This window comes from Chaetomium fimeti (assembly GCF_033439085.1).
Source record: "Chaetomium fimeti strain CBS 168.71 chromosome Unknown B0H64scaffold_1, whole genome shotgun sequence".
Lineage (NCBI taxonomy): Eukaryota > Fungi > Ascomycota > Sordariomycetes > Sordariales > Chaetomiaceae > Chaetomium > Chaetomium fimeti.
The window spans coordinates 755142-779053 of NW_026944329.1; the positions used below are offsets into that span (position 1 = coordinate 755142).

Consider the following 23912-nt stretch of genomic DNA (forward strand, 5'->3'; position numbering starts at 1 on the left):
CTCCCGCCGTGGCGTTCTTCAGATGCTCGCATGTCGGTGTTTCGTTGCCCGAATTCCCGTCCCGAGACCCACTAAAATTTCAGGTCTTCGGCGGCGATCAATTGATTGCCATGTTCGGAAGAGAGCTCCCCACCATCCATCCGCCATCCAACATCAACGGCGGGAACCCACAACTTCCACACGGAACGTCGCTACGTCATGTAGCGACCAGAAACAACAACTTACAATGTCACCAACAACACCAACAACCCCAACCGCAGTCTCCCAGCCACTCCACCCATTACTCACGATACCAGCACCGACGACGACGCCCACAGCTACGCCCGCCACCCCACCACCGCCGTCTCCCTCGCCCTCAGCGCCGTCATTCCTCGGCCTCGATGCCCTCTTCACCAACCCCGTCTTTGCCGGCGGCATCGGGCTAGCCGGCCTCGGCGCAGCCGCCGCCTTCGGCCGCCGCGCCCTCATCTCCGGCGCCGGCCTCCTCCGCCGCCAGCTGCTCGTCAACATCGAGATCAGCAAGCGCGACCCGTCCTACAGCTGGGTGCTGGCCTGGCTGGCCCAGCCGCGCGACAACCGCGGCTTCCTCGCCCAGCGCCTGACCCGCCTGCGCAACCTCTCCGTCACCACCAGCACCAAGTCGCTGAGCCCGCGCGGGATGGCGGAGGATGGCGGCGGTGGCGGCGGCGGCGCGGCGGGGGGCCGGATCCACGCCGACTTCCGCGTGCAGCCCGGGTTCGGGCGGCACATGGTGCGGCACGCGCCGGGGGTGTACATCGCGGTGAACCGCGAGAAGGCCGGCACGGCGACGACGGCGACGGGCGAGCCGCACGAGACCCTGACCCTGACCCTGCTGTGGGTGCACCGCCACGTGCTGGCCGACGTGTTCACGCAGGCCCACGCCCTCGCCCAGAGCTTCCAGCAGGGCAAGACGGTCGTCTACACCGCCCGCAAGATGGAGTGGGCCGTGCTGGGCAAGCCCCGCCTCAAGCGCCCCCTGGGCAGCGTGGTGCTGGATGAGGGGGTGAAGGAGGGCTTGGTGGATGACGTGAAGGAATTTTTGAAGGCCCAGCAGTGGTATACCGATCGTGGCGTGCCGTACCGCAGGGGGTATCTGCTGTATGGCCCGCCGGGGACGGGCAAGACGTCGTTCATCCAGGCGCTGGCGGGCGAGTTGGACTACAGCGTGGCCATGATCAACCTGAGCGAGATGGGCATGACGGACGACCTGCTGGCGCAGCTGCTGACACAGCTGCCCGAGAAGAGCATCCTGCTGCTCGAGGACGTGGACGCGGCGCTGGCGAACCGCCGGGAGCGGGACCCGGACGGGTACAGCGGCCGCACGGTGACGGCGTCGGGCCTGCTCAACGCGCTCGACGGCCTGGCCGCGGGCGAGGACCGCATCGCGTTCCTCACGACCAATCACATCGACAGGCTGGACCCGGCGCTGATTCGGCCGGGCCGCGTCGACATGATGGTGCGCATCGGCGAGGCCACGCGGTACCAGGCGGCTCAGATGTGGGACCGCTACTACGGTGATATCGACACCGACCACGCAGGGCGGGAGCGGTTTTTGAATCGGTTGGACGAGCTGGGCTTGTTCGGCGGCGACAGCCAGAACCCGGACGTGCCCAAGAGACACACCTCTACCGCTGCTATCCAGGGTCTCTTCCAGTTCAATAAGGGGGATATGGAGGGTGCGATTAAAATGGCCGAGGGCCTGATCCCCCGGACGTTCGAGCCCGAACAGCCGTCCGCGGACGGGACAATCAAGTCCCCGGCGTGAAACCAGGGGCTGCTTGTGTAATATGTAGGACTACGATGTACTATCTGATATAGATCGGTGATACCCCACCCCGGCACAACTGCCAAGTGATGTCTCGGGTGCTCGGTTCGTGGCGTTCTCTAGCTGTGACGTTCGGCTATCGGAGCCCGGGAAAAGCACAAGGATAACATTACATTAGACATGGTCAAGACTCATCACGGCACCAATAGATATTCTACCACATCAATTTAGTATCTGGAGACCCGGAGGGTGCGCAGTGTGCGTATTGGGTTAAGCCCCTAGACTCAACCGGGTCTCCCACTAGACTCCACGGGTCCCTATCAAGTTGAATGAACAGTGGTGGCTTTACCCATTAGAGCTGGGCGCCAGCGACACCTGCGCATGTACAAGCGGGACTCCAATGTGGGGAACCTTACTCTGAACTGACCTGTCCCCGGCACCTCTCCTGGCGTCGGCGGGGGGGAGAGACCAGGTCGTAACCACTGACGCATACGATCGACGGCGTCGTCGATAGCCAGCGGTTCAAAAGTTGTTCCTTCAACTCAACCTTTTCATTCATTGCCACACCTCCCACTTGTCGGTGACCAGCTTCCTGGTCGGGGGGTCGCCCGTCTCCACAATCTTGTACTCGGTCGGCCCCTCAACCTCGGGCTTACCCGCCTCCTCAACCTTGGGTTCGCCCGCCTCCTCAGCCCTGGGCTCGCCCGCCTCCTCAGCCTTGGGCTCGCCCTCGGCATCAAATCCCAAGGCATCCAGCTCCCGAATGAGCTCATTCATCTTCATGACCTTGGCGATCTGCTCCGAGAGCAACGTCATGCCAGTCTCCTTCTTCTCCTTGAGCTCCCTTGCCTGCTTGAGCTTCTTCTTTAGATTCCGGACCTTCTTCTCCTTCTCGACGGCGGGATCAACCTCCTCCTCCTGGGCCTTCTCGGCCGGAGCTGGCTTCTCCTGCCCCTCCTCGCTGGCATTGGCCTTCTTGCGTGCCTCGCGACGCTTGGCGTTCTTGTTGGCGGTAGACGAAGATGGCTGGGCTGGCTTGTCGTCCTTCAAGCCCTCTGCACCGGGGACGGGTCCCTTCCCGCGGTTGCGGAAGGCCTCAATGTTTCGGTTCTTGTAAACTGCGACATCCTCGGGAGGGAGGTAGCCGGGGCGGATCTTCTTGGCTTTCCTCGTGCTGCCGTCGGCTCTCTTGGACGCCGGGATGTGACGCTCGCCGCTGGTTTCATCCGTCACAATGCCGGAGGCTGATGGTCCTGTAGCCATGATGGATGTCAGGTGCAATGTGACGAAGAGGTGAGGTGTAGGGTGATAAAGATGTAAGGTGTAGTGTGATACACCTAGATAATATGAAGGTAGAGTGTGAAAATGAGGTCCGACAAATTCTGGTCAAACAAATCGAGAATCGAGATTTTGTTTGAATGAGAGTAGTCGAAGTTGTGAAACCGCTTTATGTTAATGGGTCGTGGAGGATTGGATTTCACACCCTTCTCCAGTACCAGGACATCTGCGCTATGGCCTCTTTTTGTGACTCAGAGAGTGGTGTCGCCTCCCAGCACCTCATTTCCTGGGGCACCTGGTGATAGGTAGGACGTCGGTGAATTGAAGCATTTGATAGACTTATCTCGGGCAACCTTCAATTGGGTATACTTGGCGGGGTTCTGGAATCGCCGCTCGGTCATTTTCGCCAAGCTTTGGGCTCTGAGAGAGCTCGGGCCAATGAAGAAGGCGCCCCGCATACTTCCGTGCGGCCTTTCCGGCTTCACTGACTGGTCGTTTTTGCTCGTCGCAGCGCAAACAATCCGGAACAGCTCTTCAGGTTGCCAACCCACGAAACAACGCCAGTCCCAACACCCACCCTCAATTGGGATCACAACCGCCTTCAAAATGGTAAGTTTGGAGCATGGTGCAGCATCGTGAGCGATGGAAATTTGACAGCTAACGGCGCGTCCACAGGCTACCGCAATCTACAAGCAAGTCCCTTCCGATCAGCAACCGCCGACCGAGACCGAAGCTAACCCTCGTCACTAGCACCCTCTTCCGGAGGAACTGGACCATGCTCGGCGTTGTCTTCGCCGGCGCCTTCGCCTTCGAGCTGTATGTGACCACTTGAACTGGGAACGAATGGGGAACTTGGTACTGAGTGTTATGTGCAGTGGTTACGATAAGGTGATGGACAGGGTCTGGGACAACAACAACCGGGGGGTACGGATATTCCAAATTGCGTTTCCTCGAGCACGGATGCTGACAGCAGCCAACAGCGCCAATGGAAGGACATCCGGCACAAGTACATCGAGGGTGGCGATGACGAGTAGGCAGACTTCAACGGGGCACATCGAAAACTACCAGGACGAAGACAAGGACGAGGGTATTGCGCCAACCCCGGGTTACGGGAGCTTCACCCGTGTACATTCGGTTATGGAGAGGGTTGTAGAGAATAGAGCTTGGCTTGTCGACAGTGAATTTAGGTTCAAAACTAATGTTCTGGTCTCTACGACACTGGAGAAGGCGCTAGAGTAAAAGCTCTGCTTCGCCCTTCAAAACCGCAGGAAATGACCTCATGGTTATTTTTTTGGTGGAAGAGGATGACTCTTGCCATCTCACATACATAGCTTCCACCCGACATTCCTGTCCATGGGTGCCGGGCATCCATTGTCCTCGCATGGCTGCTTGATATTGGCGCTAAACCGAGGCAAGACGCACACGCTCAATGGCCCGAAACCCCAAGGGACCCCTGCCCGCATGAATGCCGCCAAAGCCCTGTGTTCCACTGCAGCAACACTGTTCCAGAGACTCGCCTGTGGCTGCTCCTTTCTACATACCTCCACTACTTTGTGAGATCATCACGTTCTAACCTCAGTCTTGTCTTGTTTTTTCCTTACTTTTTCTGTTCCCCCTACGTCTGATAAATTTGCATTGTTGCAGCCAGAAAAATTGATCTTTTCTCCCCCCACCCAGACTACCTCAGGTGGCCCGGTTTGTTAAGAGACTGAGCATTTGAGTACATCCAACACACGCCACCCAGACGCCCGGGCCTGCTCCTGTCCATCCTGCTTCCTAAGCCAAGGACCCCACGATAGGGACTCGACACCCCTCCTCCACCGCCCACCCTCTATCAGCCCTCCGATAACCCAACCAACCAAGCAACCTGATTTTCCCCCCATCAACTCCAACGTTTTGCCACGACATCATCTCGCGGCACTATTCATACCTTTTGCACACATGACAGTAACGTAGGCTTTCTGACCTGTCTACCACGATGGAGACACCGATGTCGACACAGGAGCAGCAGCTTTGTCAGCTGCTGCTGGAGCTACCTGTTCGCCACGGCTACCGATACACCGAAGATGCAGCCCGAGAGCTGTTGAATGCCCTTTTTTGGTGCATGGCCGGCGGCAAGTCCGACTACATGAACCTTTTCTTCCCGACCGGCGGTCCAGCGCGAAATGGAACCCTCAAGCTTCGAGAGGCGCAGGGCGCAGTGGAGGGTGCCGAATACACCGAGGCCGCACGCGGCAAGGCTTGCGGGCACATATTCAGGCAGGGCGAGGCTTCGTATGCGTGCAGGACATGCAGTGCCGACGACACCTGTTGCCTGTGCAGCAAATGCTTCGACGCCACCGACCATACCGGCCACATGGTCAGGATCAGCATCTCGCCTGGCAACAGCGGGTGCTGTGACTGCGGGGACCCCGAGGCATGGAACAGACCCGTGTTCTGCACCATACATTCGATATGGGAGGGCGAAGGGAAGGGGAAGGGCAAGGAAGCGCCGGCATTGCCTGAGGACCTCGTTTCCAACACGCGGATGACCATCGGTCGCGTCTTCGACTATCTGTGCGACGTCGTCTCGTGCTCTCCCGAGCAGTTGCGCCAAACGAAAACAGTCGAATCCATCGAGCAGGACGAGAGGATGTCGAGGCTGTCGCCTACATATTGTGGAGGGGATACCGAGTCGCCAGGGGAGTACGCTGTGCTGTTGTGGAACGATGAGAAGCACACCGTCATAGACGTCAGGGACCAGGTGGCTCGCGCGTGCAGCACGACCATGGCCAACGCCATGTTCAAGGCCTACGAGACGGACGGTATCGGGAGGAGCATTTTGATGTACGACAAGAGCATCGAGAAGCTCATCGAGGTCGCCACCACCCTCGAGAGGATCAGGGTTACCGTAACCATCCGGTCCGCTAGGGACACATTTAGGGAACAAATGTGTGGCACCATGATCGAGTGGCTGCGGGACATCTCCGGATGCAGCGTGGGTGAAGACCACCAGCTCCTACGACAGGTCGTCTGCGAGGAGATGCTCAGGCCGTGGCGCAGAGGGAGCCCGGCGTCGCATGCCATTGTCGGTAAGGGCGGGATTGATGACGAGGAACTGCTTGACCAGCAAGATCGAGAAGCGCATGAAGACTTTTACCTCCAGCAGGCAAGAATTTTACTGCAGGCTCGCCAGGCAGCCCGTGCAGCCGGCATGGACACCGCTGGGGGCGAAGGGAGCGACGATGGAGAGGAGGACGAGGAAGACGGAGACAACACACCGGGGAGCGATATGGAGGAAGACGGCGGCGACGACGACGACGACGTCATGATGCTTGATACCCGGGAAGACGGCGATGTACCCATGCAGGACTGGCGGCAAGACACAGCACTGGAGGAAGACGAGGCTACAGTCGCTGGTTATCCGCCTCCGCCACCACCACCTCCGGTTCCCCGTCGCACCGCGCGCGAACGCGAACTCACGCCTTCCGACTCTGATACAGCAGAACCCCTCATCGCTCCTACGGTATACGCAAAAGCCCATCTAGAAATCCCCAAGACCCCTGGCCAGACAGGGACACCGGCCTCGCCGCCTCCCAAACCTGGCCAGTACTGGCTGGCTACACCCAGTGGCTACGTGGAGCAAGAAGACATCCCAGTGGCTGAGGATCTCTTCGAGCGAGTCCGCCTAGACTGGATGATCCTCTTTGACCTCAGGATGTGGAAGAAGGTGCGCAACGATCTGCGATCGCTCTACATCTCGACCGTGGTCACTATACCGGAGTTCAAGCGGGTCCTCGGCCTACGCTTTGCCGGTCTCTACACCACCCTTGCCCAACTCTACCTCATCGGCGACCGGGAGCCCGACCATTCCATCATCAACATCTCGCTACAGATGCTAACCACTCCTTCCATCACCGCCGAAATTGTTGAACGTGGCAACTTCCTCACCAGCCTGATGGCTATTCTATACACCTTCTTGACTTCCCGACAAGTTGGGCACCCGTGGGACGTGGGGTCGAACGCCGTCTTGTCCTTTGACACCGGCTCTGTCACAAACCGGAGAATGTATCACTTCTTCCTCGACCTAAAGTACCTCTTTGGGTCTCCCCACGTCCAAGACCGCCTCAGGACCGAAGAGCGGTACATGATGCAGTTCCTGGACCTTGTCAAACTACATCAGGGAATATGCCCCAACGTGCGGGCGATCGGCGAACATGTCGAGTACGAGGCGGACGGCTGGATTAGTGCTTCTCTCGTTACGCGCGAGATTAACAGGCTATGCAGACAGTTCGCCGAGTCCTTCCGCAATGTTAAAGAGCAGGATACGCCCTACGTCTCGCGAGCGATCCGCCTCGCCGCAAAGACCGTCATCATCAACTCGATCGGAGCCGAGCGCGGCAGGTTCAGCCAATCCGAGATCAAGAATGAAGTCAGTTTCAAGACCCTCGGCGACTTTGAATTCGAGAGCCATGGCCGAAACTTCGACGTTGTCAAGTTTGTGGTGGAAGAGGAGCCCATCAGTTTCCATCACGCTCTCCACTACACCCTCTCGTGGCTGGTCGAATGCGGCAAAACGATGCCTGTCGAACAGCTCAGGGCGCTACTTAGCTTCACGAGTCAGGAGCTCATGATGAAGCCGCGCTCCATGGGAAAGAAGACGATGCCGCGAGACGACGAGTACGGCCCAGAGGACTACCTGATGGCCGTCTTTGACTTCCCGCTCCGCGTGTGCGCCTGGCTCGCCCAGATGAAAGCGGGCATGTGGGTTAGAAATGGCCTCAGCCTGCGCCACCAGGCCGGCACTTACCGTGGCGTCGGGCAGAGGGACGTCTCGCATCACCGCGACATCTTCTTGCTGCAGACAGCCCTGGTGATCTGCGACCCCAGTCGCGTGCTCGCCTCTGTCGTCGACCGCTTCGGCATGGAGAAGTGGTCCAGGGGCTTTTTCGAGCAAAAGTCCAAGGCTCAGGATGACATCCAACACCTGGATGTCGTCGAGGATATGATACACCTCCTCATCGTCCTCCTTAGCGACAGAACTTCGCTCATCCCTGCCGAGGATTCCCGAAGCGCATCCCACGTTGCGTCTATGCGCCGCGACGTCACGCACGTCCTCTGTTTCAAGCCTCTGTCCTTCTCAGATATTTGTCTGAAGCTCCCAGATAAGTTCCAGGAGCAGGAGGATTTCCACAAGATACTGGACGAAATGACAATCTTCAAGTCACCAGAAGGCCTGACCGACGTCGGCACTTTCGAGCTCAAGCCGGAGTACATCGAGAATGTCGACCCTTATATCGCCCACTATAATAAGAACCAGCGGGAAGAGGCCGAGATGGCTTGGCGGAAGTGCGTGGCCAAGAAGACCGGCAAGGCGGTGGAAGACGTCGTCTACGAGCCCAAGCTGCGGCCCATCCCGTCGGGAGTGTTCGCCGGGCTAAGCCAGTTCACAACCACCGGCATGTTCGCACAGATCATCCACTACTCGCTGCTTTACACCCTTGTGTACGGTCGCCTGACGCCCCAGGTCCCGGCCACCCGCGTCGAGACCTTCTTGCAAGTGGTGTTGCACCTAGTCCTCGTCGCCATTGCCGAGGACAAATCAGACGAGGACCAACCACAGCCGTCCTTCATTGCTACCGCCCTCAACCAGCAAGCCCTCACCGTCCTTCTACCTGAACCTCCACAGGCCAAGACGATCGTGGCCCTGCTGAACTTGATTGCTTCCAAGGACGAGTTCAAGGCCTGCCACCCGAAGGTGGCCACCATCCTTCGGCGAATGCGGCAGAAGAGACCTAAATCCTTCGAGTTCAGCTACGAGCGTCTCGGCCTTTCCGTTGACCGTATGGGCACGGCCTCGCCCGCGGCCGGCAGTGGTGACGAAGAGCGGGAGCGTAAGAAACAGGCGGCACTGGACCGTCAGGCGCGGGTCATGGCGCAGTTTCAGGCCCAGCAGAAGAGCTTCATGGAGAACCAGGGCGATATCAACTGGGGAGAGGTGGAGGACCTCGAAGACGACGAGGTCGTTCCGCCCATGGAAGAGCACCGGGACTTTTGGAAGTACCCGACAGGCACTTGTATTCTGTGCCAGGAGGACACGGACGATCGACGACTATACGGCACGTTCTCCTACTTCACCGAGAGCAATATCCTCCGGCAGACGGACTTGCAAGATGCCGATTTTGTGAGGGAGGCATTCAATACCCCGGACAACCTCGATCGATCTGCGGAGGACATCCGCCCGTTTGGTGTTGCCCACGAGAACCGACAAGTGGTTCAGAAGGTGAACCAACAAGGTCAGACGTTTGAGACGGAGCGCCAGGTCATCGGCAAGGGGTTCCCTGCGGAACTCTCTCGCCTCGGGCCAGTCGCGATTGGCTGCGGCCATATCATGCATTACCACTGCTTCGAAGCCTACTACGACGCTACCGTGAGGCGACACAACCAGCAGATCGCGCGACATGCTCCGGAGAAGACGGCCAGGCTCGAGTTTGTGTGCCCGCTCTGCAAAGCACTCGGGAATGCGTTCCTGCCCATCATCTGGAAGGGTCAAGAGGAGTCGTATCCGGGGCCCCTGATGCCGCCCACTCCGTTCTCGTCCTTCCTCGACTCCCAACTTCACTCGGCGTACTACACGCTCGGAGCCTCGCGTCCGCCAGACACGGTACAGAACGCCTTCGCTGCCTACACGGCTCACCACATGATCAACAACCTCGCAGAGAAGTCGTCGCAGCTGCTGGACGACGCCTGGGTCGACGTGGGGGCCCAGTCTGTCTCCACGGGCACGCCGTTTAGCGAGACGTTCTCGATGGTTTCAGCCCCAGATCAAGGCGGCCGAGGGCCCACCCCCGACGCCAGCACCCCGATGAGGGAGCTCGTCAATGTCTATCGCCGACTTAGGGATACGCTGAGGGAGAACGGCATCACGTCTCGCCATCAATTTGAGCCCCCCGAGCAGGATGCCAATGAACTGTACGGCAGCGACGTTCTGGCGCAATCCGTTGGGTTCTCCATTTCTGCCGTGGAGATTCAGCAGCGCGGCGTAGAGGCTGAGTACGGCATGACGTTCCTTGAGAAGATCCCGGACCAGGTTCTCACGCAGCTCCGGATCCTCAGCGAGACGGTTACCTCCTTCGTTGCTGTCGGGGGGTTGCGCGAGTCCGGTGAGAATAAGATCGATACCGAGTACCGCCGGGATAGCGAGCGCCAGCACTGCCAGTTGTTTATCACGCAGTACCTGGGCGAGGAGACGGAGCACACCCGGTTCCCGGCCAACAACTACGCTCCTCTTCTCAGCCAGGACCCGTTCATCTTCCTCTGCGAATGCGTCTTTGGTGTCATTCCGGCGCAGGGGTATGACATCGCGCACATGGTCCGTCTGTGTTACCTGGCCGAGATCACAAAGGTCGTCTACCACCTCGCCCGCAATATGCCCGCAGCGCTGTTTCTGCAGTTCTTGTCCCGCGAAGAGGATCTGGACCCGTCCATGGCCAACTTCGTGTCCTTCTGCGAGGAGCTCATCAAGATCGACTTGGATTGCGCTTCAGAACCAGAACCGGGGATTCATCGGCCCACGTTGGATAACAAGGGCTTCGAGCAACCCGGTTTGGATAGGTGGGAGTCGTGGTACGTCCTCCTGCGCAAGTACGCTCTGACGTTCCTGCGCAAGAGCGTCATGCTCCTGCACGTCAAGTACGGCGTCAACTTCAACAGCCGCGTGAGCCCCAACCCGGAGCAGCGCGAGCTCGAGCGCCTCACCGAGGCCCTGCGCCTCCCTTCGCTCGACGAGATGCTCACGGCGCTCACGCCGGCGCAGGGCGTGCGGTACGGTTGGCCCGGCGACACGCCACGGCTCGTGGCCGGGTGGGTCAAGCACCAGACGCTGTGGCCGTACAACGGCGGCGACGAGTCGCTCCCGGGGTCGGCCGTGCTCAGCCACCCGGGCATCTTCGAGCTGGTGGGCCTGCCCAAGAACTACGACACGCTCATCGAGGAGTGCACGCGCCGCCGGTGCCCGACCAAGGGCAAGGACCTTACCGACCCCACCATCTGCCTGTTCTGCGGCGACATCTTCTGCGGCCAGGCCGTCTGCTGCGCCAAGGAGCTCAAGGAAGGCCCGTACAAGGACTCCCAGATCGGCGGGTCGCAGCAGCATATGCAAAAGTAAGTTTCTCCTTCTCTTAGTCTCCCCCAACCCGGACTGCACTCACTAACACGCACACCACCGCAACAGATGCCAGAAGAACATCGGCCTCTTCATCAACATCCGCAAGTGCTGCGTCTTCTACCTCTCGCGCCGCTCGGGCTCCTTCAGCAACGCGCCCTACATCGACAAGTACGGCGAGGTCGACATGGGCCTGCGCTACGGCCGCCAGCTGTTCCTCCACCAGAAGCGCTACGACTCCATGCTGCGCAGCCTGTGGCTCGGCCACGGCGTGCCGAGTTTTATTGCGCGCAAGCTCGAGGCCGATATCAATAATGGGGGGTGGGAGACTATTTAGGGGCGGTGGTTGGGCTTGGTTGGCTTGTTTCTGAGGGGGGGCGGGGGTGGGGTAAGAAAGAAGAATGTGCGTGAGCGGTGGTGTGCATATGGGGGTGTTTGGAAGCGGTTACAAATGAATTTATCTGGCGGGCGTTTGGTTTCTTCCTTTTTGTTTTTTTGTGTTTTGAGAGGACGAGAATACATGGCTACTTGCTTACCCGCTTACCGTTTCTACACGCTGGTATACAGAATGGGAGGTGGTGATTTTAGGGGTTAGTGGATACAAAGAACCTCGGTACATCCTCACTACATACGGGCTCGTGCTTCGATTACCGCGGCAACCACGCATGTGTGTGTATGTGTGAAAGTGGGGGAGAAAGAGGATGTGTGTGTGTGATTTGGGGGGGAAAGAGAATCGTTTTGAGACATGCAAACGGGGAGGGTCGGTCCAGGAGTCAAATCCGGAACTTCCTGGCAACTTCCGAGTCACCTCGGAGGAAAGGGGTGTCTCATGACCTATTCTGTAGTTAGTGTATTATCCCGGTCTGCCCAGGACTCGAATTTGGAACCTCTTGATTACACGATCCGCCCTAAGACATCCCAGAGGAGGTAGGTAGAGGAGTCGAAGTCAAACGCTCTGCGGCACGCGAAGATGGTGCCCAATGCTCAATCCGGGCATGCTCATTAGCGGTGTGATGTTGTTGACTCGTGCTAATTTGGGCAGACGTACGGATACAGATAATTTTTAAGACAAAGCTATCGATCGGCACCAATGGGCACTTACATGCGCTCTCTTGGCCTGGATCGCCGTTCAGCTCATACCATAACTCGTTAACTACCGGGTAGCGTAAAGCTTTAGTCTTCCCAATTCTTGTCCAGCTGAAGTTTGTTGGCATTAGTTATTAAACACCTTTACCCAAACAGGTGTAAGTTGTCGCTTGTCCCAAGGGCCCTTAGACATAAGCATCTTCGGTCCGTTGTCCTCCTTCTCCTTCTCCTCCTCCTCCTCCTCCAACAACAACAACAACAACTCCCAGCAGCACCGCCACACCCAACACCAAACCCACCACCATCACCGTCACCGTCACCGTCACCATGAAAGCCGTCACCACCATCCTCCTCACCCTCACCACGCTGGCCTTTGCCGCGCCCAACCCAGCCGTCCTCTCCACCCGGCAGGAAGCCGAGTGCTCAAACTGGTGCCAGTGCATAGACGGCCTAGGCCGCACCCTTAGCGGCCCCAGTAAAACGTGCTGCGTGAACGGCACGCTCAGTGACGACGACACGGTGCGTTTCTTTTTCATTTCTTGTCCCATGATCTTCGTTGAGTATTAGGACGCTACTGTGCCGCCGTGAGCCTAACTAAGGGCGAATGAAGGCTGACCGGTTTCGGTGAGACAGTGCGGAGGTGTGGCCGAATCATCCGTGGAGACTTATCAGGCTTGCTGCGCCTTAAACTCCGGCTACCCCATATGCCAATCGTGCGGGGAGTGAAATTTAAAGGTACGGCCACGTACGTCGCTAGATGAGAAGGGTGGCACTATGGGGTAGGTGTGGTCTGAAGCCGGGAGAGTGTTGGGTATTGGTCGGTGGAAGAACATTGAGCCAGCGAACCTCGTTAGTTGTTGTTGAAGAACGAGGCGGGAGTCCATGGCAAAAGCTGCTGTGGCAGTACGTCAGGAGTCCTAGAGCGGTTCGAGGGCTGATAATGGGACTTCACTTCACTTGAGGAGATCGGCAGGTTGGGGAGCAGTCAGATTCTCTACCATGGAGTCAGTGGACCGTGAAAGGACGAGCAATATAGCTCAGTATCTAAGGCCAAAGGGTAGGGGGTAGAGTTAAAAGGTGGTCTCCTCAGCTAACATGGAGTCAGCGTTTCTGCTCTCTTCTCGCTCTCTAGTTGCCCCGGGAAACTTCGAAGAGCCTTATCAACCTTCCGCTGGTTATCATGCCTCTGGCCTACCGGGTGATGGTAATGGTCGATAGGCTATCTCAAGATGGCTAGGACTGGCAGTGGCTGTTGTCGAGTAGCAGAGCAACTATGTTCCCGTACCGCTCTGCCTAGGCACGAGCGCCGCCCTCAGCCAAGAGCGCCTCCCTCAGCCTAGCCAACGCCTCCACGACCGTCGCCTCGCGCACGCGCTCCCTCGAACCCGGGAACATAAACGGGCCCCAAGCCCTCGCACCCTCCGGCGAGGCAATACCGATATACACGGTCCCAACGGCCTTCCCATCCTGCATATCCGGCCCGGCCACGCCCGTCGTACCCACCCCCCACGTCGCCCACCCCTCCTCCCCCCCATTCACACCACCCACACCCTCCCCGTTCTCCCCAGCAACAGCAGTAACCCTCCTCGCCCCCTCCGCCATCTGCGCCGCCACATCCCCATGGATCACCCCCTCCCGCTCGATCAACGCAGCATCGACGCCCAGCAGGGCTTGCTTGAGCGGCGTGGCGTAGGTGACGACGCCGCCGCGGAAGGCGGCGCTGGCGCCGGGCACCGAGGTGATGGCGGCCATGAGCCCGCCGGCGGTCAGGGACTCGGCGACGCCGACGGTGGCGTTGGCGGCGCGGAGCAGGCGGATCACGTCGGCGGCGATGTCGAGGGCGGTTTCGGCGCTGCGGGGGGTGTGTTGTTGTTGTTGGGTGGATGGGGTGGATGGGGTGGTGTGGTAGTGGCGGTGGTGGAAGCCATGTTGTTTTGTGGTGTGGACGACGGTGTGGTTGTGTTTTGTTTTGTTTTGTTTTGTTCTTGGTCGGTTATTGACTTGTTAAGTGGGAGGATGATGAGGAGGGGGGAAGGAGAATAGTCCGCTAGAAGTCAGAAGGCTGGCCTTAAGTAGGCACACATAACTATGTCCTTCCTCTCCTTTGACTGACTCACTCACTGGGATTAGCTAGTAAACATAGGGGTATAATGATGCTAAAATTATACTGTGAGGACACTCTAGCGGACCATCGCTCAATTATTCCTTCTTAACCCTGTTCTAGCCATATTTGGGCTTTTGCGAACGCCTAGACTACACCACTGCAAGGCCAATAGGCTTGGGAACACCTATACATATTCATGATTGTTGTCGTTGTCAGCTTCCCCCCTGATTTAGGCAGCTCTCTGCCCAAATCTGCATCACAACGTGGCCGTCTGCATATAAGACCGCCTAGAACATCTCCCAGTAAGCAAGGCTCTCCCGACGGACCAATGGTAGCAACAATACCAACCAGGCTCCAGGTTCGTGCTGTTCCTGTGGTATTTATGCCAGCCACGAGGCAAGCAAGGCTTCATCCATCTCACATGGTAATGCTCTCTATTACTACTCGTCTCGGTGCCTAGTATGTAACCAACTACTCGCTCTATCGATACAAGTTCTCCTCCTTTGTGCAGACACGAAGCCCAGCTGCCTATCACTATCTTCCCAGCAAAGCCCCCTGGGAAGCTCACCGCAGGCTCCATGGACCGTTATACATGGCCCGCACAACCGCGACATCATCCCCCCACGCCTGGAATCCCCCCCGCTGTTCTTGCTGCTGCCGACGTTGCTGTCCATGTACCCCGGTTCCATGACCCCCCTCATCAACATGATTCTCCTCATCCTCCCCGCCCCCATCCTCCCCATCCAACCCAGCAACAAACCCACCACCACCACCCACGTCACCCCCATCCCCATCCTCCTCTTCCCCCCCCCTCATTCGCGTCCACTCATACCCCAAAAACGCCGTCCGCCTTCTCACCTCCATCGCAACCGCCCGAGTCCGTCCATCCCTCAACAACTTATCCCGCGGCCGCCTGCGCTCTTTCTGCCCGTGGCCCTCTTTGCCATCCCCACCCAGCAGCCCCTTCCCACCACCACCACCACCACCAAACCGCCTAACAAACCCCCGCAGATACGAGCGCTCCGCCTCGGTGGTATCAGCCAGCGTCATCTGCGCCAGGTACGCCTCGAGCACGCGCAGCTTGGTGTCGACGCCGTCCATGTGGGCCGGCGGCGGCGGTGGTGTCGCCAGCACCGTCAAAGCCAGGCTCTGCAGCGCGTACCGCAGCGGGCGGAGGAAGGCGAGCTGTTCTTCATGGTGGGCGTTGAGGGGCGTGGGCTGGAAATGGGCCGGGCTGGCGGCGGATTCGAGGGACGGGAGGAATTGTAAGGGGGTGGCGCCCGCGGTGATGGTGGTTGGTGGTGGTGGTGAGTAGCAGCAGTTTGTGTCGCTGGGGTTGTAGCTCTGGAGATAGCCGGCGGCGTCGACGTGGTCGGGGTAGGGGTGGGCGTGCGCGACGGGGGGCGGGTAGTAGGCCGCGGCGGTCCAGCCCGGGATGGAGGCGGGCGGGGAGAAAAGGATGTTGGGGCCCCGTTCGGCGGCGCCGTCGTTGGCATCGTTGGCTTGGGCGTCGTCGTCTGCGGCCGCGCTCTCGCTCCCGTCGCTCACCGACCCGCCATCCTCGAAGTAGTGCGTGTCATCGACCGAGCGGAGCTTGGGCACAAGCGGCGGCTCCAGCTCGTGTAGCCGCTCCCAGGGGATGTGGCGGAACCACTTGTGCGCCTTGATGTCTTCGGCGTCGTAGGGAAACACGTAGCGGCCGGCAAAGTCGCGAATCTTGCAGCCGGCCCCGGACGACGAGGATGACGACGACGACGTGATTAAATCCTTCATGCGGTACCGCTCCGAGCAGAGTCGATACTCCTTGTCCGCGATTAGAGAGAGCATCAGATGCTGGCATCGGCGGGACACGGTAGGGCGCGGCGGGAACCCGAACGTCTCGTGGTGCCGCAAGATGTTGTCCTTGGTCTGGTGCCGGCCGTCCTCGGACAGAAAGGGGGTATGGCCGTATATGCACTCGAACAGGATGACACCGACGCTCCACCAGTCACACCGCGCGTCGTACCTCCTCCCCTCAATCACCTCAGGGGCCATGTACTGGCTGGTCCCGACAACGCTCCTCGCCGCGTGCCGGATCCCGCATCTGTTGCGCCAGGCCAGCAACGGCTCGCCGTCATGCCCCATCTTCCTGTCGTGTCTCGCGATGGCGGCCGTGATACCGCTGGACCGCTTCTTGGCCTCGGGGTCGCGACTCTCGTTCTTGTCATCATCGTCACCGTCGACCGGGATGCCCAACTTCCGCACCAGGCTCTACCGGTGGCTGTTGTAGTAGGTCGCGTCGTGGGACCAGTGCCCGTCGAAGGCCAGGCCGAAGTCGCTGATCTTGAGGTGGCCCGAGGCTGAGACGAGGAAGTTGTCCGGCTTGATATCGCGGTGGATGCACTTGAGCGAGTGCGCCGCCTCGACGCACAGGACGATCTCGGCGACGTAGAAGCGCGCCACCGACTCGTGCAGGACGTTCTCGCGGATCAGGAGACTCAGGAAGTCGCCGCCCGGCATGTATTCCATCACCAGATACAGATTCGCCAGGTCCTGGAAGCTGGCCACGAGGGGTACGATCCTAAGACGGTTAGCAATCGACCGTTCGAGACTCGACACATATGAACTTACCATCGTGACCCCTCGCTCGCCACCAGTATATCCCTCTCGGCCCGCAAGTGCCCCTCCTGGCTCGTCCTCAGCATCTTGCTCTTCCGGATAACCTTCATCGCGTACACCCTGCCCGCCCGCCCGCGGACCAGCCTCACGACTCCAAAGCTCCCCTTTCCCAGCACACTCACCGTCTGGTATCCCCGGCAGGTCAACAACCCTGCTCCTCCAGCCGCACCTACTCCATTCCCATTTCCATTCTCACCTTTATCCCCCTCCCCCCTCACCCCATCCCTATCCCCACCCACTTTCCTATTACCAGTCCCATTGCCATTCCCGTTCCCATTCCCGTCCCCAACTCCTTTCCCCTCACCCCCCGACCCAGAACCCAACCCAGAACACCCCCCAAAACCAGAACCCAACCCTATTTTCACCAACCCCAACCCCCCCGCCTTCACAACCCTCATCTCCCTCAAATACTCACTCTCCCGCCTCCAAAACCTCGCCCGCGCCGCCGCCGCACCACCACCCCCCAAACCCAAACCATTACCACCACCCCCACCACCGCCCCCACCCGCAGCGCCAGCCCCAGCACCGCCAACCCGATTCCGATTAAACAGCTCCGTCTCCAGCATCTGCTGCCGCATCTGCCTCGGCGACGGGCCCGGCCCGAGCAGCTTGCCGAAGTGTGTTTCGAGGAAGACCTTGGCGGCGGCGGCGCGTTCGGCGGTGGCGATGCTTGGGGTTGGTGTTGGGGCCGGGATGGGAGTGGACTTGGGGGTTTGGGGCGAGGAGTTTGGGGTGAGAGCCCGGGTGGGAGTTGGCGTTGGGATGGGCGTTGGGATGGGCGTTGGGATGGGCGTTGGGGGGGAGATTGGGGTGCGGTAGGGGTGGAGGAGGTGGGTGATGGTGTTGATGGGGGTGGGGCGTCTGTTGGTGTTGCTACGTGGGGTGGGGAGGGTTGTTGTTGTTTTGGGGGGTGTGATTCCTTTGGGGGGTGTGGTTGTTTTGGGGGTTGTGGTTGCGAGTTGACGGTTGTTGGCGCGTTTCGGGGTGGACGGCGGAGTTGCTCTGGCCCGGGTGTCCGGACGCGGGGGACGGTTCGGCGGGCGGTTGCCTTCGCGGTCTACTGTGTTGGGGTCTTGTGTCTTGAACGTGGAATCCGCCGACGTCTTTTGGGTTGTCTTGGCCGAGTTGGTGTTGGAGCCGCTGGTTTTGCTGGAGCTGGTGTTGGATGTCGTGGTGTGCGTGGGACCGGGGCCGGAACCTGGATCTGGCCACGTCCCTGCCTCCTGGAAGGTTTCCTTCAACAGCGGCCGGCTCTTTGGTGACGTCCTGCGAACGACGGTCGGCTCCAGGGGAGGGCGGAATATGGCGTTGGACATTTTGTGGATGCCATATATCAAGGTGGACTTCGTTTCGTGCTCCCCGGGGGATGGACTGGGTTGCTCTACGGCGACGAGCTGCTCCGAGGCTAGCATCCCAATATCAGTATCGGACCGGTAAAGCCGGTGTCAACCAAGACTTACAACTGTTGGTCAGTGATTTGAGAGCCGTGACCACCTTAGCCTTCTGCCGGCGGAGTTTGGCAGAAAGCGCAGAGCTTGATTTGGATGGGGCAGGATGACAGCCACCGGAAACGACTTCCAGCGTGTTCTCGGGACCTGGAGAGGAGTCGCCCGCCTGACTTGGGTCCCGGGCAAGATGCTCGTTCATGACGGTTGATGCAGTCCATGGAACGCGGGCCTGATAATACTGCGGTATGTGGTTGAGCCCCTGAAGCTAACGAATGTCGGGGAGATGCAACCGGTGACAAAAGAGGCCTCTAGCAATTCTGAGCGTGATTAAGCCTAAAGATGAAATCCAGTCAAGGTAGGAGTGGATAAACCAGTGATCTGCCCTCGGCGGCGCCTTCCTCTGCCCCCTGGGCAACTCGAGCTTGAAGCTCGTGACACGGAGAGCAAGAAGATACGGCAGGAGTTACTGGGTTGGCATACACCCCCAGCTAACGAGACAAGCCCAGTCAAGCTAGGATATAATGGACATGGCAAACGGCACTGGGCGTAGAGAGCGGAAGCAAATGACTGAATGTATCTTCGAAAGTGCCGAGATATCATTGCGCCTATGAACGGAGTAAAAAAGCATGACGAGATAAGAAAACCTTCCGAAAGACTTTTTCAGTTCGCCGACCCAGATGCAATGTAGACGTCGTCATCCCGTCAAACCGTGTCTGCTCCCCAGAGAGCGAGGGATCCTCGCAGACTGCGCCAGGTCAGAAGTCTCCACGGTGCTGTGCATTAACCCGCAGCGGGGACAGCAAACCAAAGGAAATTAAGCGCCCTCGATCTCGAGGCGCGAGTGAGGCAGACAGCAGAAATAGAATCCTCATAAAGTACAGGAACAAGCAACGACCAACGCCGCGCTTAGGATACCGAGAGAAGGCAGTCCAGATATGACCCCTCACAAGCGTTCCAGCATGGGCTGCCGTTTACTTGATCTCGAGGAGCTTGACGTCGAAGATGAGCGTGCTGTTCGCCGGGATCCCGGGGATAGCGCGGCTGCCGTAGGCGAGGTGGGCGGGGATGGTCAGGCGGCGCTCACCGCCGACGGACATGCCGGCAATGCCAATGTCCCACCCCTTGATGACCTCGCCCTTGCCGATCTTGAAGGAGAACGGCGCGCCCTTCTTGTTGGCTGCATCATTGCGCGTTAGCCTAGTTCGTCACGGAGAGTTCCCCTCATGGCGACTTACAGTCAAACACCTTGCCGTTCTGGAGCTTGCCAATGTACCGCATGCCGACCTTGTCGCCAGACTTCACGGTGCGGCCGGTGCCGGTCTTGCGGTCGTCGATGGTGACGCCCTGGACAACCTTGACGCCGAGGGCACCCTTCTTGTCGCCCTTGTTCTCGGCCTTGTCCTTAGCGGGACCGGTCGGGCCCTGCTCGAGGTTCTTGGCGAACTGAACCTTCTTGTCGCCCTTGGCGGCCGACTCCTTGGCCTCCTTGGCCTTGGCCTCGGCGGCGACAGCCTCGCCCTGGTTGTTCTTGAGCTTCTTTTGCTTCTTGCTCGCCTTCTTCTCGTCCTTGGCCATCATCTCGTCGAGACCCTCAGCCTCTTCCTCAGCAGCCCGCTTCTTGCTCTTCTTGGTCTGGACAAGCTTAGGGGCCTCCTCCTCATCGGTGTCAATCTCCTTGATACGGGGGGTACCATCGATGTCATCGAGCTCATCGCTCATCTCGTCCGAATCCTCGTCCTCGAGGCCAGGGGGGAGGTCGTACTCGTCGTCCGAGTATTCCTCGTCATCGTCCTCCTCTTCGTCCTGGGGGACGACGTAGTTGCCGGTGAGGTAAACGGCGTGAGTTCCCTTGACGCTGAAGAAGACCTTCTCGCCCTCACCAACCGTGATGTCGATGGGTTGCTGGTAGATCTGCGGTGGGTGTTAGTGTACTCGATCCAGCGAGTTCGGACATGTTTGAGGGGGGTTACATACGCGCTCGGTGTCGAGAGTGCACACGACGTACTCCTCCATGTTGGCGTCAAGGCCATCATCGTCCTCCTCGTCGCTCTCCTCCTCGTCCTCATCGCTGGCCTTGCTCTTGCCCTTACTCTTGGCGCCGTTAGGCTTGGAGCTGGCATCCTCCATCTCATCGTCCGAGTCCTCTTGGGTGGCATCGAGGATCTTCTTGATGGCGGCAGCGCGGCGCGCCTTGCTGGACTTGGAGGGGTCGCTGGGGCCGCCGTTGACCTCCTCATCCTCTTCGTCCGACTCCTCATCATCGTCCCCGCCGCCGAGGAGCGACTCGAGATAGTCGCCCTCATCCTCATCGTCCTCATCGACATTGGCCTTGTAGATCTTCAGGGTCGAGCGAGGAACCGAAGGTACATTGCCCTGTCCGTCGGTCTCCGGGGCCGCGGTGGGGTCAATGGCCGCCATGGTGATGCGGATCTGGGATAAACCGTTAGCGATCCTCAATCAAGGCCTATGCCGTAAACTCGCAATAAACGTACCGTCGCCGGGAACTCAATCTCGGCGGGGATCAAGAGCTCTCCCGTAGGGACCTCAAGGCCGTAAACGGCGACAGGCAGAAGCGGCGACATCTTGATGTAGGTGCAATTGGCCGTAGATAAAAAAGGGTAGCCTGGTGGGAATTGAAATTGGCCTCTACGATGAATGTACTAGAGGAATACCAGGAGATCTATTCAGTTGCGGAGGGTGGGATGAAGATGCGAAGAAAGTCGAAGGGAAACCGACTGATCGAAAAGTCGGTTCTGCAAGAATCCTTCACTCGCCGGAGCTCGAATCCAGAAAAATTTGGAGCCGTCCCACAGTTTGCCGTCGATAAGGCCTTATCCCCCCACCGGCTCCCCGGCCAACCATGCCAGACCCCGCCAGAATGGTCACCGCCTGCTCCCTTTGGATTAGCGGCCCCCACGATGATGTTTTGACACGGACCTCGCCCAGCTCGACGCCATTGTTGGAGAGCGAGTGCCTGACCTCAAATCCTAAGACAGGCCGAAATAAGAGAATGGTAAAAGTTGGAGAGGCAAAAGGATTATTTCCTTTCGCATAGCAAGATCCCTTTCTTTCGTCCCAGCCCTTTTATTTGCCATTCATTTCGTTTTCACACTTTTTCTTGCTTTCCTGCCCCTTCCCTCGGGGGAAATAATAGCATTGTCTCTGCTATCAACTCAACCTAACTCGGCACCTCGGCTGCACCTACACAGTTTAACACTTTTAAAAACTAAGCGGTATGGAATTGGTAATATTGAACAACTTCCAAGAGCTCTCTATCTTTACAATGTTTCCTTAAAAAACCGTGTATCTTGCTCCTCTGCTTATCCCACAACTCATGTTATTTTATTCTCAACCCGCCGTCCCCCTCGTCAAGCTGTCTTTTTCTTTCCAAATCCCATCAACGCAGCCTTCAAAATCTGCCACACGATGCCCAAAGTTATGGCCGTCTTCCCAGTCTCATACCTCTGCGGCCTGTCCCCCGTCTCCGTCATCACCAAGCCAAACTCGGCCACCGGCCCCGGGAACCGGCCGCTATTTCTAGCATAGGCCGCAACCAAGTCGTTGCCATTCGTGATCCCCCCTAAACCATCACCCACAATCAGCCAAACGGTTTCCCTTCTTTACCCTTCGCACACGCCCCCAAGAAAAAGAGAGAGAGCTACAGAGAAAGAAAGAAAGAAAGAGAAAGACAGAAAACTCACCACTACTCCACACATTCCCATCCCGCACCCACCGCACCTCCTCCCCGACCCACTGCACCCCCTCAAACCGCTTCGCCAGATCCGCCTGCAAACCCCTCGGCCCGCACGCCTTGCGCCCGCGCAGCAGGCCCGCCGCGCCGCACAGGTAGATGCCCGTGCACACGCTCAGGATGTCGGTCGTCGGCCGCGCCGCGTGGCCCGCCAGCCACCCCGTCGCCTCGCGCTGCTTGCTCCAGTCGGTGGTTGGGTCGGGCCCGGGTACCAGGACGATGTCCAGCTCGCCGGGCTGCACGGCGGGGTCGGAGAGGTGGTGGGTGCAGGTTAGTTGGGCGGCGGAGGTCATGGGGATGGGGTTGTTGGGTTGGACGGTGGAGATGTCTGTTTGTTTTTGTTAAGGGTAGGGCGTGGTTAGTGGGGGGTGGGTAGGTAGGTAGGTGTGAGTCGGGTAGGTAAGGGGTTTGGCTTTACAGAAGATCTTGACGCTTGGGGCCAGGTTGGCGATCGGGGCTGGGCTGGCATCGCCGAGTATGGTGAAGTATTCGTGGCTCATGGTGCCCAAGATGTCGACACAGGCCATGTCTAGTAATTGGCAGTCTGTTGGGATGAAGACACCGACACGGATGGTCGGGCGGGAGTCAGTGGCCGTCATGGTGGGGGATATTGGGTTGAAAGCAAGTGCTACGCAGTCTCCAGTATGTTTTCTATGGTGATAGCTACGCTGGACAACATACATCACGGCCGTCTCTTTAACTAGTTGGCCGTCTGAGAAACTAAACCACCGCCGAGAGGACCCGGAGACTCGGCGCTGAGGCTCAAACCCGGCGGTCCCAATCCGGCGCTGGCGTCTTGATACTCGGCCGGGTGGGCACCCGGCTTGGACGTTGATTGGTCGGTTCACCCCGAGTCTCCGAGTGCCCTCGGCACGGAGTTGGTGCCCTGGGTTTCAGTCCCTTCACAGTAGGAGGTTGGACCGACAGCATCCGGACCTTTAATCCTTTGCTCTTCTTGCCTGTGATGCGGTGGTCCTCCCCTGGGTAATGTTATGTAAAGGCCGCGTCACGTCGGATGTGAAACTGATCCTTTAAACTCGGAACCCAAAGTCAAGCACTGCTAAACCTAGATCGGTAACTGCATACCCAGAGCCAGTAAGCAGCGTCGCAGGTTCGATTGCAAGAGCCTCGCTCTTTTAGCCTTCAAGTATCTTCTTAACAATATTCGTTACATCTCATCTCACCCTTGAATGCAAGCCAAGTCATCTATCTGGCTATCCTTCCTCAGCACAGCCACAACCATGATACTCCGGCAAAAACCCACATACTGGAAACACCTCACCTCTCACTCAGCCCAAGCCGCGTCACTGCGTATTTGTCCGCCCCCAAACTACGAATCAACCCACCTACCCCGCCATAGATAACCTACCTAGGAAGTGATTCGGCGACCACGCTGAAGATAACCGCGTAAGGCTGGCTGACGACAGTCCAATCCGCCTCAGACGAGCCTCAGATGATAGTTCTCCTTGATTATACGCATCCTCCTCACTCTGACCGACAAGGCAAAGAACCTTTCGGGGAACAAATGAGCAAAACACACTGAACAACATCCACCCACTCCCCCTCCCTTCGCCCCCACACTCCCTCATGTATGTACAATCCCTCCTGACCTCATAGCCAAGCCCGCCACCACCACCACCACTACCACCACCACTACC

The 23912-nt window shown here is 58.7% G+C and overlaps 9 protein-coding genes across 9 annotated transcripts; 4 read left to right on the forward strand and 5 right to left on the reverse strand.

Annotated features, from left to right (window-relative positions):
- Positions 1 to 51: 51 nt before the first annotated feature.
- B0H64DRAFT_379659 (BCS1 N terminal-domain-containing protein) lies at positions 52 to 2005 on the forward strand. Its single transcript, XM_062802686.1, has one exon. The coding sequence runs from the start codon at positions 227 to 229 to the stop codon at positions 1784 to 1786; it is 1560 nt and encodes a 519-aa protein (XP_062663512.1). The 5' UTR covers positions 52 to 226; the 3' UTR covers positions 1787 to 2005.
- Positions 1997 to 3412, reverse strand: B0H64DRAFT_379660 (uncharacterized protein). The gene has a single exon (XM_062802687.1). It carries the CDS (start codon positions 3047 to 3049, stop codon positions 2342 to 2344), a length of 708 nt encoding a protein of 235 aa, XP_062663513.1. The 5' UTR covers positions 3050 to 3412; the 3' UTR covers positions 1997 to 2341.
- A 94-nt stretch (positions 3413 to 3506) lies between these two features.
- B0H64DRAFT_379663 (cytochrome b-c1 complex subunit 9) lies at positions 3507 to 4444 on the forward strand. The gene is made up of 5 exons (XM_062802688.1): positions 3507 to 3673; positions 3740 to 3756; positions 3815 to 3880; positions 3940 to 3988; positions 4045 to 4444. The coding sequence occupies exons 1-5, from the start codon at positions 3671 to 3673 to the stop codon at positions 4096 to 4098; spliced, it is 189 nt and encodes a 62-aa protein (XP_062663514.1). The 5' UTR covers positions 3507 to 3670; the 3' UTR covers positions 4099 to 4444.
- Positions 4445 to 5042: 598 nt separating this feature from the next.
- B0H64DRAFT_313987 (uncharacterized protein) lies at positions 5043 to 11544 on the forward strand (the record flags this gene model as incomplete). The annotated part of the gene is made up of 2 exons (XM_062800184.1): positions 5043 to 11206; positions 11277 to 11544. The coding sequence occupies 2 exons, from the start codon at positions 5043 to 5045 to the stop codon at positions 11542 to 11544; spliced, it is 6432 nt and encodes a 2143-aa protein (XP_062663515.1).
- Positions 11545 to 12549: 1005 nt separating this feature from the next.
- Positions 12550 to 13345, forward strand: B0H64DRAFT_470140 (uncharacterized protein). Its single transcript, XM_062807816.1, has 2 exons — positions 12550 to 12812; positions 12927 to 13345. The coding sequence occupies exons 1-2, from the start codon at positions 12621 to 12623 to the stop codon at positions 13017 to 13019; spliced, it is 285 nt and encodes a 94-aa protein (XP_062663516.1). The 5' UTR covers positions 12550 to 12620; the 3' UTR covers positions 13020 to 13345.
- B0H64DRAFT_379670 (uncharacterized protein) lies at positions 13329 to 13786 on the reverse strand. Its single transcript, XM_062802689.1, has one exon. It carries the CDS (start codon positions 13764 to 13766, stop codon positions 13587 to 13589), a length of 180 nt encoding a protein of 59 aa, XP_062663517.1. The 5' UTR covers positions 13767 to 13786; the 3' UTR covers positions 13329 to 13586.
- A 1175-nt stretch (positions 13787 to 14961) lies between these two features.
- Positions 14962 to 18702, reverse strand: B0H64DRAFT_448017 (kinase-like domain-containing protein; the record flags this gene model as incomplete). Its single annotated transcript, XM_062807035.1, has 8 exons — positions 14962 to 15063; positions 15175 to 15335; positions 15375 to 16588; positions 16652 to 16957; positions 17008 to 17224; positions 17405 to 17759; positions 18117 to 18460; positions 18516 to 18702. The coding sequence occupies 8 exons, from the start codon at positions 18700 to 18702 to the stop codon at positions 14962 to 14964; spliced, it is 2886 nt and encodes a 961-aa protein (XP_062663518.1).
- Positions 18703 to 19270: 568 nt separating this feature from the next.
- Positions 19271 to 21149, reverse strand: B0H64DRAFT_4822 (uncharacterized protein). Its single transcript, XM_062808306.1, has 4 exons — positions 20996 to 21149; positions 20478 to 20933; positions 19739 to 20414; positions 19271 to 19680 (listed from the first exon to the last, which is right to left on the reverse strand). The coding sequence occupies exons 1-4, from the start codon at positions 21083 to 21085 to the stop codon at positions 19475 to 19477; spliced, it is 1428 nt and encodes a 475-aa protein (XP_062663519.1). The 5' UTR covers positions 21086 to 21149; the 3' UTR covers positions 19271 to 19474.
- A 722-nt stretch (positions 21150 to 21871) lies between these two features.
- Positions 21872 to 22853, reverse strand: B0H64DRAFT_437201 (class I glutamine amidotransferase-like protein; the record flags this gene model as incomplete). Its single annotated transcript, XM_062806227.1, has 3 exons — positions 21872 to 22083; positions 22205 to 22582; positions 22673 to 22853. The coding sequence occupies 3 exons, from the start codon at positions 22851 to 22853 to the stop codon at positions 21872 to 21874; spliced, it is 771 nt and encodes a 256-aa protein (XP_062663520.1).
- Between the last annotated feature and the right edge of the window lie 1059 nt (positions 22854 to 23912).

Excerpts from the sequence above, each read along its gene's own strand:
- B0H64DRAFT_470140 (XM_062807816.1), top strand. The coding sequence starts at position 12,621 with ATGAAAGCCGTCACCACCATCCTCCTCACCCTCACCACGCTGGCCTTT. Across the intron at positions 12,813-12,926 it reads CGCTCAGTGACGACGACACG|TGCGGAGGTGTGGCCGAATC; the intron begins GTGCGTTTCTTT and ends TCGGTGAGACAG.
- B0H64DRAFT_379663 (XM_062802688.1), top strand. Across the intron at positions 3,881-3,939 it reads GGCGCCTTCGCCTTCGAGCT|TGGTTACGATAAGGTGATGG; the intron begins GTATGTGACCAC and ends TGTTATGTGCAG. Across the intron at positions 3,989-4,044 it reads GGGACAACAACAACCGGGGG|CGCCAATGGAAGGACATCCG; the intron begins GTACGGATATTC and ends AGCAGCCAACAG.
- B0H64DRAFT_4822 (XM_062808306.1), bottom strand. The coding sequence starts at position 21,085 with ATGTCGCCGCTTCTGCCTGTCGCCGTTTACGGCCTTGAGGTCCCTACG. Across the intron at positions 20,415-20,477 it reads GCACTCTCGACACCGAGCGC|ATCTACCAGCAACCCATCGA; the intron begins GTATGTAACCCC and ends CACCCACCGCAG. Across the intron at positions 19,681-19,738 it reads GAACGGCAAGGTGTTTGACT|CCAACAAGAAGGGCGCGCCG; the intron begins GTAAGTCGCCAT and ends GCAATGATGCAG.
- B0H64DRAFT_379659 (XM_062802686.1), top strand. The coding sequence starts at position 227 with ATGTCACCAACAACACCAACAACCCCAACCGCAGTCTCCCAGCCACTC.
- B0H64DRAFT_379660 (XM_062802687.1), bottom strand. The coding sequence starts at position 3,049 with ATGGCTACAGGACCATCAGCCTCCGGCATTGTGACGGATGAAACCAGC.
- B0H64DRAFT_379670 (XM_062802689.1), bottom strand. The coding sequence starts at position 13,766 with ATGCAGGATGGGAAGGCCGTTGGGACCGTGTATATCGGTATTGCCTCG.